We start from the raw sequence: 12,500 nt of genomic DNA, 5'->3' as shown, positions 1-12,500 counted from the left end.
ACTAATTTAATGCTAGGTGTGTTTTATGACTTCCCATTAAAAACCAAAGGGTTCTCATGATGACAGACTGACTTTTTGTTTGTTTGTTTATTTGTTTAGGGCTGTTTGTAGACTTTGTTTTCATTTTAAATGCATCAGTGGGCTTGTTATTATGTTTTAGTTTTAGGGGGTTGATTCTGCAACGAGTCAACGACGAGGTTGGGGAAACTATGGGGACGACGGAGGTGATGGACAGGCCTACTGATTTTGCGTACACATCTACTGTGTTGGATATTACACAACACATTTTTTACATAATCACACTGCACTTCTGACGGTCATACACTTGTTTTGCACAAAAACTACCACAAAGTCTTCCTACATATATCTACAGTGCCTTGCAAAAGTATTCATACCCACTAAACATTTCCACATTTTGACAGGTTGCAACCACAAACAGAAATGTATTTTATTAGGATTTTGTGATAGACCACCACAAAGTGGCACATAATTGTGAAGTGGAAAGAAAATGATAAGTAGCGTCCAAATTTTATTTACAAATAAATATCTGAAAAGTGTGGAGTGCGTTTGTATTCAGCTCCACTGAGTCAATACTTTGTAGAACCACCTTTAGCTGCATTTACAGCTGCAGGTCTTTTGGGGTTTGTCTCTAACGGCTTTGCACATCTAGAGAGTGAAATTTTTGCCTATTCTTTGCAAAATAGCTCAAGCTCTGTCAGATTGGATGGCGAGCTTCTGTGAACAGCGATTTTCAAGTCTCGCCAAAGATTCTCAAATGGATTTAGGTCTGGACTTTGACTGGGCCATTCTAACACATGCATATACTTGGATCTAAACAACTCCTTTGTAGCTCTGGCTGTATGTTTAGGGTCATTGTCTTGCTGGAAGGTGAACCTCCGCCTCAGTCTCAAGTCTTTTGCAGACTCTAACAGGTTTTCATCTAAGATCGCCCTGTATTTGGCTCCATCCAGTATCATGTATCAATATCAATATCATGTCCTCATCGGATTATTCCCTGTCAGTAACTAAAGGGAAGCAAAGTAAAGGATCTTTTCATAAATTAGATATTTGATCTACTGGTCTTTTGCCACAACAACATACAGTAAGAGCTAATGTTTAAAAGAGGAAATGAACTGTTTCTCAATATATTTACAAAGGGAAGATCAATATGAGCCAATGTTGTTGCGCGAGCTCTCTCAGGATGTCGGTTATCGGTAACCTTCAGAAATCTTTCACAGGTGAAAACATGTGGCTGATATTAGAATGTAATGTTCACTGCTCATGTTATGCTTATCATGGTAAATCTTTTGGAAAAACCCAAACATGTTCTTACTCGTACATTAATATGCTAGAAATTTCAGCACCTTCACATCCTGCAGGTGTTTCATCATCAAACTTCTCACCATGTTCTGGTTAGATATCAAATCATTTCGTCACACTACCAATCCTACCGATTTCACCGTAACCCGATTTCTTCAGTTTGACTCCAGCACCGAGTCGTCACACGTCCTCCGTCTCACATCGGCTGTACAGTGACTCAGCTCAGAAGCACTAGCGTGGTCGAAGCCAGACACACAATCCATTCAGCTGAGCCAGGAAAGTATAAACACATGGAGTGAGAAGACAACAATGCTTGCCTTAAGCTCATGGTGATACAAACATTCTAGAGGTTTGTTTTCGATTTACGTGCCAAAATAAGTGGGCGGAGCAAATAACAGGAACATGTTGTAACTACCAGTCAGAGTTGGTTGTATGCTTGCTGTGAAATATTTCTGGGTTTTTTGCAGATGGTTGTTTTTAAGTTTTTTTTTTTTTTTTGACAAACATGTATAATACAGTGCTAGTAATTCTGCAAGAAAGGTTTGAATAGCGAGGATTTTTATTGATTTATTTTTAGTAATGCATGTTTTTTGTGGCTAAGTTGGTTGACACGTCTTTTTTTTTGAGCTGGATTTTTAAATCTGGTTAATATGGTCAGATGGGTGGCTTGACCTGATTTCTGTAGCTTTGTAGTTTGTACATCTTTAATGCACCACATCTGAGCTAGAGTGGAAAGCATGGCAACTGGTGGTACGTCAGGACACCAGACCAACACGGATTTACTTGCTTTGTGTCTCGTAAAATCATCCAAACTCATAACTTTAATAAAGCTTTAAAGCCAAATTATTGTAGCCAACATTGAGTTCATGTACTGCACGATTGTAGGCTAGTTAAGTGTGTTGTCTACTTCTAAGAGTTTTTTTTTTTTAATATATAAACATAGCGATGTTTTTACATCGTTGACCAAAAGGCACCAAGACGTCCGCTGAAGTTTTAGCTACGAGTTGTGGCACTGTCTCCTTGCTCTCGAATTAAAATATTTTATTGAGGTCTTACTAGCATCTTAAATTTTAATCAACAGACTCAACGTTTAAGGCTCCAGAAGTTTAGGCCCACAGATTTTTGTGCGCATCATGGAGAGTTATGTAACAGTTATGTTTATGCAGTCAGAAGACAGGTTTCTTTTCATGGATGTTAAAGTTGCTAAAAAGCTGATGGCTGAGATCTTGTTCTACTGATTTCTCAATTCCTGCTGTTTCATTGATGACAAATGGTAAAGAAAAACAATTCCAAGCTCCAGCTCTTGCTTATATTATATTTGTACTGATCGATGGCTGGAGCTGCTGTACTTCGTCCCACTCTTGTTGCTTTAGTATTTACATATCGGTCTTATGCAAATAATCCACAATAATGCTCACATCTGTACGTCATGGTGTCACTTCCAAATTGCCATCTAGGATCAGTTCTTGCATTGTAATACTAATAGGGATAAGCAGTGTATGCCGACCCCAGAACAGTGTTTTTAATTAATAATCTCTGATGCGTGTTCAGATGTTGTAGTGCATTAGAAAAAGCTTCTTGTGATTGAGTTGTGCTGTATGATGGTATGGGCAGTAGAGCGTGCAACTTTGCCCTGTAGGTTCATGTGAAACGACCAGGCCTCAGTGGGGTATAGTGCATCCTGAACCCCCTCAAGGCTATTTATAGAGCGTTGTGTCCAGATTCTTCATCGTTACTATTGATAATTCAGTCTTTTCTGAAACATACCTGCATTCAAGTGTGTCTGTGTGTGTGTGTGTGTGTGTGTCTGTGTGTGTGTGTGTGTCTGTGTGTGTGTGTGTGTGTCTGTGTGTGTGTGTGTGTCTGTGTGTGTGTGTGTGTCTGTGTGTGTGTGTGTCTGTGTGTGTGTGTGTCTGTGTGTGTGTGTGTCTGTGTGTGTGTGTGTCTGTGTGTGTGTGTGTGTCTGTGTGTGTGTGTGTCTGTGTGTGTGTGTGTCTGTGTGTGTGTCTGTGTGTGTGTGTGTCTGTGTGTGTCTGTGTGTGTGTCTGTGTGTGTGTCTGTGTGTGTCTCTGTGTGTGTGTTCTTGTGTGTCTGTGTTGTGTGTCTGTGTGTGTGTGTCTGTGTGTGTGTGTCTGTGTGTGTGTGTCTGTGTGTGTGTGTGTCTGTGTGTGTGTGTGTCTGTGTGTGTGTGTGTCTGTGTGTGTGTGTCTGTGTGTCTGTGTGTGTCTGTCTGTGTGTGTGTGTGTCTGTGTGTGTGTGTGTGTCTGTGTGTGTGTGTGTGTGTGTGTCTGTCTGTGTCTGTCTGTGTCTGTCTGTGTCTGTCTGTGTCTGTCTGTCTGTCTGTCTGTCTGTCTGTCTGTCTGTCTGTCTGTCTGTGTCTTCAAGTGTGTCTGTCTGTGTCTTCAAGTGTGTCTGTCTGTGTCTTCAAGTGTGTCTGTCTGTGTCTTCAAGTGTGTCTGTCTGTGTCTTCAAGTGTGTCTGTCTGTGTCTCTGTCTGTCTGTCTGTGTCCATTTTGACTTCCCGTTTGAAGGAATTAACCTGAAAGTCAAAGTGCAGAGTCACTGCAAGGCCTGAGTTGTGTGCAGAAAGGAGAAGCACAAGAGAAACTTATCAAGGAAGCCAGAAAGTAAACTGTTTCCTGGACCACAGCCAAGAGGCACAGCTTTATTCATGACTGGGTTCTCCGAGTGACTGAAATGAACTCTGTGCTCCGACAGATTGACCGATATTAAAAAACAACACACTATTGAATTTTCACATCTGATTGGTTAGAAGCTGTTGATTTATTTTTCCGATGTCGTTTTCGGCTGCAGTTCAAATCCGCTTTTTTATTTCACTGCGCTAGGTTTAATTCGTTATCGTTTCTATAGTAACAGCTTGTGCAGTGGCTGGTATTGGTGTAGGTCATTTATTTTCTTTTTAATTTTAAGTAAGGAATAAAAAGAGGTTATTGAGGTTGTGAGGTTGTTCTTTACATTACAGCTGCTATAGTGTGTGCGCTAACCGTAGCTAAGGAACGCTGGTGGCTGTAGATGAGGGATCTGATGTGATAAACGTGTGTGTACGCATTCTCTACCTTCACTAAAGGATCTTATGCTACTGTGTGTTTCAGGTTACACTTTTCTGTTACTTGCTAATTACTTGAATTACACGTGTACGGTTTAATGTTTCTCCTGTCTCTGTCTCTCTCTCTCAGAGGATCCACTACCTCTCTCTGGAGTTCTACATGGGCAGAACCCTGCAGAACACGATGATTAACCTCGGCTTGCAGAACGCCTGTGATGAAGCCATTTACCAGGTGAATCCTACAGCCAGTGTAGAGAACATCACATCACACATCACACAATGAAAAGGAAATTTGAACTGGATGGCGATTTGAAACGAGTTCTTCACTCTTGACTTGTGCTACAAGTTACTATCTCATCAATTTTTAGTGTGACCTGCTAACACAGTAGACAGTTATGAGTGAGAGAGTGTGTGAGTGTAAAGAGTTTTATACACTGTCAGCTGTGCTAATGGTGTGTATGTGGTCGTGTTGTTTGTGTGTTTTAGCTTGGATTGGATCTGGAAGAACTGGAAGAGATCGAGGAAGACGCTGGACTGGGGAATGGTGGATTGGGCCGGCTTGCAGGTACCAGATCACTCTCTTTCTTTCTTTCTTTCTTTCTTTCTTTCTTTCTTTCTTTCTTGCACTCTCTCTCTCTCTCTCACTTCTGCACACACGCACAACTTTTTTTTTTTTCTGTTTTGCAATGAGGTCTGTAATTTCCCTTCCTGCAAGAGTGGAGCTTTATAATGCAATGGTCTCTCTCTAATACTGTTTGTCTCTCTGTCTTTATTTCTGTCTCTCTCTCTCTTTGTTTCTGTTTTAATTTCTGTCCATCTATCTTTTTTCGGTCGGTCCCTGTTTTTCTTTCTTTTCTTTTTCTTTCTTTCTTTCTTGCAGCCTGTTTTCTGGACTCTTTGGCAACTCTCGGTCTGGCAGCGTACGGTTACGGCATTCGGTACGAGTTTGGAATCTTCAACCAGAAAATCTCTAACGGTTGGCAGGTACGACAAACGGTTTCCTCACAACTAGTCCTTGATTCGGTAGAAAGTAAATCACATATTGAGGATCGTATCTTGCCGTATTTTACCCATAAGTAACGTTTGTTTAGAAAACAAGCTGCACTTATTACCTAGCTTATTCTCCATACCTGTGTGTCCAGTCAGTAATAACCAGCTGATATAATGTGTTCTCTGTTTGTCTCTCAGGTGGAGGAAGCTGATGATTGGCTACGCTATGGTAACCCCTGGGAGAAGGCCCGTCCTGAGTACATGCTCCCAGTGCATTTTTATGGCCGGGTGGAGAACACAGAGGAGGGGCCTAAGTGGGTGGATACTCAGGTGAGCAAATTCTGATCTCACTTTAGTTTATTTATCACTGGTGCACTACTGAACAGAACTGTAGGTGAAACGGTACTCCACGTAGCACCCTTGGGAACTGAACGGACTGCCTCTGGTACGTAATCGAGCAGCTCAGCTTCCGTCACAGTACAATTTTGAGTGTTTGTGACTAGTATTAATTTTACTCACTTCCTGATTTCACTCTTAAAATTGACTTCAGATAGAGGAAACCTATTATTTCAAATGTTTCACAATATCGGGCATTATATTGTTGGTCCATCTTGACTCTCTTGTATTTAAACTCTTTATTGAAGTTCTTTTCTCTTGTTTATATGGCTTTAATCTCTGAGTTGTGTTGCAGGTGATCCTGGCGATGCCGTACGACACGCCTGTCCCTGGCTACAAGAACAACACCGTTAACACCATGAGACTTTGGTCTGCTAAAGCACCTAATGACTTCAATCTTCAAGAATGTACGGTCTCTCTCTCTCTCTCTCTCTCTCTCTCTCTCTCTCTCACTCACACACACACACACACACACACACACACATGCACACTGACACACACACATGCTCGGTCATACAAACATATTTAATTAAACTGCTTATTTATAAGGTTAATTATATTTTTTAATAGCCTCTATTCTGGAAAATTTCTGATCTAAGTTGTTTAAAACAATCATTAAATAAATGTTATATTTTTTAAAAATTGATTGAAAAAAGTGATTTATATAGCTATGAATATTTTGAGTCTTTATTTGACAGAATACAGATTTGAGATCTCTTTTGGTCATTAAACTGTCTGAATATTTGTGATTCATAGACATAGTTTCAGTGTTAATTATAATGATATTCATAATTTTATCTTGAGTTTAGCATAAAACCATTATCACAGAGCATAGTGCTCATATTTGGCATGCTAAATTTGAAATGCAGGCACTTTTAAAATGATTTTTAGTTAACAAGAAGAAATAAACTGGAAAAATAATGAATGGAAATGCACAAAGTCGAAAATGTTCTCACATTTTGTGGCCAGAGACATCGAGATCTCTGTAGAATACTAACTGCCACTAAAAAAAGGCTAATGAGGATCTGGCAACCAGCCAGTGTGTAACCCACTGAACAGTCCATCCGGGATTGTGTGGGCTGAGAATCTTTGGCTTAGCTGTAATGCATTTGCAAGCACAGGATTCCTCTTTCAATTTCCAAGCAGTTAAGATGGACTTTTTGTGTTACAGCTGTACTTGTGTTAAATGCATATACATTTGAAGAGTGTTTTGATTTCACATGACTCGTCTCATCCGGATATTGCAGTGTTTGATTTTTGTGAGAAATTGGGAAATCCTGGAAGTTCTAAGATGATATGACTCAGAAGGGAACCTCATTCTCATTTGGGAGACACTGGACTGAAAATAATGCAATTTTAATTCTAATTGTAAATTGTTCTTTATACCCTCGATTACTAAAGAGCCAGGCCCTTAACCCCTCGGCTACTAAAGAGCCAGGCCCTTAACCCCTCGGTTACTAAAGAGCCAGGCCCTTAACCCCTCGGCTACTAAAGAGCCAGGCCCTTAACCCCTCGGCTACTAGAGAGCCAGGCCCTTAACCCCTCGGCTACTAGAGAGCCAGGCCCTTAACCCCTCGGCTACTAGAGAGCCAGGCCCTTAACCCCTCGGCTACTAGAGAGCCAGGCCCTTAACCCCTCGGCTACTAGAGAGCCAGGCCCTTAACCCCTCGGCTACTAGAGAGCCAGGCCCTTAACCCCTCGGCTACTAGAGAGCCAGGCCCTTAACCCCTCGGCTACTAGAGAGCCAGGCCCTTAACCCCTCGGCTACTAGAGAGCCAGGCCCTTAACCCCTCGGCTACTAGAGAGCCAGGCCCTTAACCCCTCGGCTACTAGAGAGCCAGGCCCTTAACCCCTCGGCTACTAGAGAGCCAGGCCCTTAACCCCTCGGCTACTAGAGAGCCAGGCCCTTAACCCCTCGGCTACTAGAGAGCCAGGCCCTTAACCCCTCGGCTACTAGAGAGCCAGGCCCTTAACCCCTCGGCTACTAGAGAGCCAGGCCCTTAACCCCTCGGCTACTAGAGAGCCAGGCCCTTAACCCCTCGGCTACTAGAGAGCCAGGCCCTTAACCCCTCGGCTACTAGAGAGCCAGGCCCTTAACCCCTCGGCTACTAGAGAGCCAGGCCCTTAACCCCTCGGCTACTAGAGAGCCAGGCCCTTAACCCCTCGGCTACTAGAGAGCCAGGCCCTTAACCCCTCGGCTACTAGAGAGCCAGGCCCTTAACCCCTCGGCTACTCAGTTGTGTAAAATGAGATTTAAAAAATATAAGTCTCTCTGGATAAGGGCTTTTGCCAAATAGCGTAAATGTGTAACTCATTGGTTTAACCAGTGCATGGTAGTAAAGATGTTGGACTTCTGATTGGAAGAACATTAGTTTACATCCCAGAACAACCAGAATACCACTCCTCATATGTATAAATGAGATGAATGGAAGTTGCTCTGGATAAAGGCATCAACAAACACTGTAAATGTAATCTAACACATTGAAAAAGCAGACTGAAAGTATGAACTCAGACATGAACGGTGCTGTCGATGAAGCAGAGAGACGGTCCTGTGCTGACCCCCACTACAAGCCATAAATAGTTAACATCAAGATCAACCATCCAGAGCGAGAAGTAACGTTGAACAATCTTCTGAATAGCGTCATTTCCAATGTTTGTGTGCTCAAAGAACAACATGGACGAATTCAATACCAAACACGGTAATGAAATAAATCCAGTGCACCAAATACAAACCCACTCTTTTCCCTGTTAGCATGAACTCTCATTACTGACTATAAACATCAATGAGGATTAACACCAAACCTAAATAGAGAGCTTTCTTTGCGTTTAATGTGAACAGTTCTCTGTGATTTCTCTTTTCTGTTGAAGCAGCACTTTGTCTTAAAGGAAGTTTGAGGCCTGTCCAGTTGTGTGTAGTTATGGGAGAGTTTTCACATGTACACTGTGCCCAAATCTGTGTGTATGGAGATATGGGTCAGGACGCCTCAGGGGACGTCATAAAAACACTCATTCAGACAATGGTCTCGTCCATGCATGTGTGTTGAACAGGAATATAGCTCACATAGAAAGCATTTACTTGTAGAATGTTTTTACTGGTAGTAGTTTAAAAGACTGATCCTGTGCTCACAAGGTTTGCCAATGCAAGCAGTTTTACTCAGGGGGGAAAATGCATCACAAATTTTGAAGAAAGTTTAAGCAAAATTAAGCATTCTTATGGACACAACAATCACAAAAGAAAAACCTCCACAAAACCCTGGATGGACTGGTTACAAGATACAATCAGAGGCACACTGATCTACAAGTTGCCAGTGTGTTTCCTTTGGCTTCTCTTTTCATTCAAAACCTTTAAGGAGTGCTTAAGGCATTGGTCTAGTGATCAGAAGGTTGTGAGTTTGAATCCCAGATCCACTAAGCTGCCACTGCTAGGCACCTGAGCAGCTTAAGCCTCAATTGCTCAGCTTAATAAACATGATAAATATTAGTTGTTGTCCAGTGTGAGGGTGATGTAAACAGTATCTGACGTTTCATCTGGGAAGAGTTCACACACTGTTCTTGGGATCAGCTCTGGATCCAACCTCCAGAAAAGAACAGCTGCTGAAGATGAATGAATGATTTTTCTTAACTAATCACATTTTTTTTCCATTTTATCTATTTCCAAACTAGAGCAGAAACACAAGATCACAAAATACAGTCAAGATATAAAAAGATTAACTTTTTAAATCATGGTTATAGTTTATTTCAAAAGATTCATGTTAACTAGTGATTAGTGATTAAAGGCCATGGTTTATAGAGCTGGTTATTGTAGCTGCAGCTGATGACTAATCACATAGCACTGTTTTTGCTAATAGGAATTGTCTAAATCTTGTGATGTGTGTTTTATTTTATTTTATTTTTTTATTACTTCATTTTTCTGTAGTTAATGTTGGAGACTATATCCAGGCTGTGTTGGACCGGAACCTGGCGGAGAACATCTCCCGAGTGCTTTATCCCAATGACAATGTAAGTTTACCTGGGAGTGATGAATGGACACCCTGATACAGGAGTGTTTACTTTATCTCACTCCACCCCACTAAAGTCAAAAGCCACCGAGAGCTAAGGAAATGGAGTGCAAGAGTGCTGTGGGCGAGTGTATTTGCACGTCTTCACTAGCAGGTTGCGTAGATATGTCCTAATAAGGACATGAGGTTTCAGTGTGGTAACTCGCCTTTAACCACAGTAGAGACTTCTGCTTATCTTAAACTCAGCATTATTCTAATTCATGCAGCTTTTCTTGTGTGTGCATGCGCATGTGTTGTGCCTGTCTATGTGCCACCTGTCTACATGAGTTTGTGTATAAATCCTTTTAAAAGCCAGACATGTCAGAAAAGCACCATAAATATGAGGCTCTGTACCAAAATTATAGCATATTTACAACTTGTGTGTGTGTGTGTGTGTGTGTGTGTGTGTTAGTTTTTTGAGGGTAAGGAGCTCCGTCTTAAGCAGGAGTATTTTGTGGTGGCAGCCACTCTACAGGACATCATCCGACGCTTTAAATCCTCCAAATTTGGCAGCAGGGACCAAGTGCGCACATCCATGGAAAACTTTCCAGAAAAGGTAAAGCAAACTTTTTAAAGCTGTATTTTTTTTTGTAAGTATAATGGAATAATTGAACCACATCACAGGTACCTTCGAGAAATCTTAACTTGCACCCTGGCTGTGTGACTGATCTTTGTATTTTCTTTATTTAATACCTCCATTTACATTTTTCTGGCCTTGACATTAGGTCCGTCTCCAACCAGAACACCCTCTCAGCTTTCCCCTTTATGGTAAAAGGCAGCTCTTGAGGCACACACTTTCAACAGAGGCAGATGTTTTTTTTTTGGTGTTTTCCTTACAGACAGAGGAGAGCTTTAAAAATTAAAAACTGCTTCTTTAAACCCTTCATTCCAAAAAAGGATCCAAACTCACAACCTATTAGTTTTGCTACCTGCTAACTTGTCAATCCCAGTTAGCTAACTGGCTAATAACACATATCTACATATCGAAGCAAAGCCACACCCACATCTGTATCTATGCTCCTCTGGCCACGCCTACTGAGTTGCATTCATTTCTTTATATGGGCTTAATGTTGTGTGTACATTTGCTTATTTAAACTGAAAGCCACACCTTTTTTTTTATTTAAAATGGCTAAATCTCTCATCATTTTGGTTTTCCTACAAATAAAATAAATCTCTTTTTCTCTCTCTCTCTCGCTTTTAAGGTAGCAATCCAGTTGAATGACACACACCCTGCTCTGGCCATTCCTGAGCTCATGAGGATCCTCCTGGATGTGGAGAAACTGTCCTGGGACAAGGTGAAGTTACAGAACACGACGCTTATGAGTCGCTGATGAGAAATTTTGAGCAAGTCATATGCTGTTATAAACGTGTGTGTGTGTGTGTGTGTGTGTGTGTGTGTGTGTGTAGGCATGGGAGATCACCACCAAGACGTGTGCGTACACGAACCATACGGTGCTCCCAGAAGCTCTGGAGCGCTGGCCTGTCTATATGTTTGAGAAACTTCTTCCCAGACACCTGCAGATCATCTATGAGATCAACCAGCGTCACCTCCATGTTAGTACACGCGCACACACACGAGCACACACACACACACACACACACACACACACACACACTCAGGCTGGGGCTACACCAAGTACATTAGAAATGTAAAATACTTCACAATGTTTTGTCATGTAACTGATGAAACGTCCTCTTTCTTAACAAAGTGTGAAATAAACTGTTTCTCCATCTTCTGCTCATCTGTCCATCTGTTATTCTGTGTCTTTTTCAGTCTGTCTTCCTTCCACAGACTCTGTCTATCCATAAGTTTACATTTTCTCTCTGTCTGCTTTCCGATTTCACTATCCATCACTCTGTCCATTTATCCATCTCTCCTTTTGTTCTGTGTCCATATATTGCTGCCTATCAGCCTTTCTATCTGTTCATCAGCCTCTTTGCTTTTCTATCTGCCAGTCAGTCCACCTATTTGTTTCCCTATTAGTCTATTTGTCTATCCTTTTGTTTTCTTATCTTGCTCTCTCTTTCTTCCTTCTGTCTGTCCAGCCTTCTCCCTGTCTGTCTCTTTCTGTTACTTCCTTAGTCCCTCTTCCCTAAATCTGTATGTGTGTCCTTTCTTCTCTGTCTGTCTTTAAATTTTGCTTTACCTTCTATCTCTTTGTGAATCCTGTCCATCTGTCTGTCCTTGATGACATTATGTTGTGGAATGAATTTATAATCACAGAAAACAGCAGCCCTGTATCCAGGGGACACGGATCGTCTCCGCAGGATGTCTCTGATTGAGGAGGGCGATCCCAAGAGAATAAACATGGCTCATCTGTGTGTGGTGGGATCGCACGCCGTCAACGGAGTCGCTCGCATCCACTCTGAAATCGTCAAAACTACAGTGTGAGTGTGGAAGAAAATGAACTTGCTTCATCTTTAATCTGGTGTTGAAGTACTGTAGGTACATGGCTGAGCTCTAAATCTGAAGTTTTTATTTTTCTCTGAAGTTTTAAAGACTTCTGCGACATCGAGCCAGAGAAGTTTCAGAACAAGACGAACGGCATCACCCCCCGGCGCTGGCTCCTGCTCTGTAACCCCGGCCTGGCTGAGGTCATCGCTGAGGTAAAGCTCGCTGAGGGCTTTTTGTGGTTTAAAGTGCAAAAGAGGTCTGAATCAGTGTCTTTGTTCTCTGAGTTTCCTGCAAC

General features: G+C 41.8%; 1 protein-coding gene across 1 annotated transcript in view; it reads left to right on the top strand.

Annotated features, from left to right (window-relative positions):
• The window catches only part of pygb (phosphorylase, glycogen; brain), a 20,094-nt gene that overhangs the window by 685 nt on the left and 6,909 nt on the right, over window positions 1-12,500 (top strand). Inside the window, exons 2-12 of the mRNA XM_047821467.1 lie at window positions 4,518-4,619; window positions 4,874-4,952; window positions 5,268-5,371; window positions 5,576-5,707; window positions 6,069-6,180; window positions 9,690-9,772; window positions 10,223-10,366; window positions 11,013-11,105; window positions 11,218-11,364; window positions 12,035-12,198; window positions 12,303-12,417. Coding sequence (XP_047677423.1) covers window positions 4,518-4,619; window positions 4,874-4,952; window positions 5,268-5,371; window positions 5,576-5,707; window positions 6,069-6,180; window positions 9,690-9,772; window positions 10,223-10,366; window positions 11,013-11,105; window positions 11,218-11,364; window positions 12,035-12,198; window positions 12,303-12,417 — 1,275 coding nt within the window. The remainder of the gene's footprint in view (window positions 1-4,517; window positions 4,620-4,873; window positions 4,953-5,267; window positions 5,372-5,575; window positions 5,708-6,068; window positions 6,181-9,689; window positions 9,773-10,222; window positions 10,367-11,012; window positions 11,106-11,217; window positions 11,365-12,034; window positions 12,199-12,302; window positions 12,418-12,500) is intronic.

This window comes from Tachysurus fulvidraco, chromosome 12 (genome assembly GCF_022655615.1).
Source record: "Tachysurus fulvidraco isolate hzauxx_2018 chromosome 12, HZAU_PFXX_2.0, whole genome shotgun sequence".
In the NCBI taxonomy this organism is placed as follows: domain Eukaryota; kingdom Metazoa; phylum Chordata; class Actinopteri; order Siluriformes; family Bagridae; genus Tachysurus; species Tachysurus fulvidraco.
Note: the sequence above shows the minus strand (reverse complement) of the source record. Positions and strands in the feature narration are given on the sequence as shown.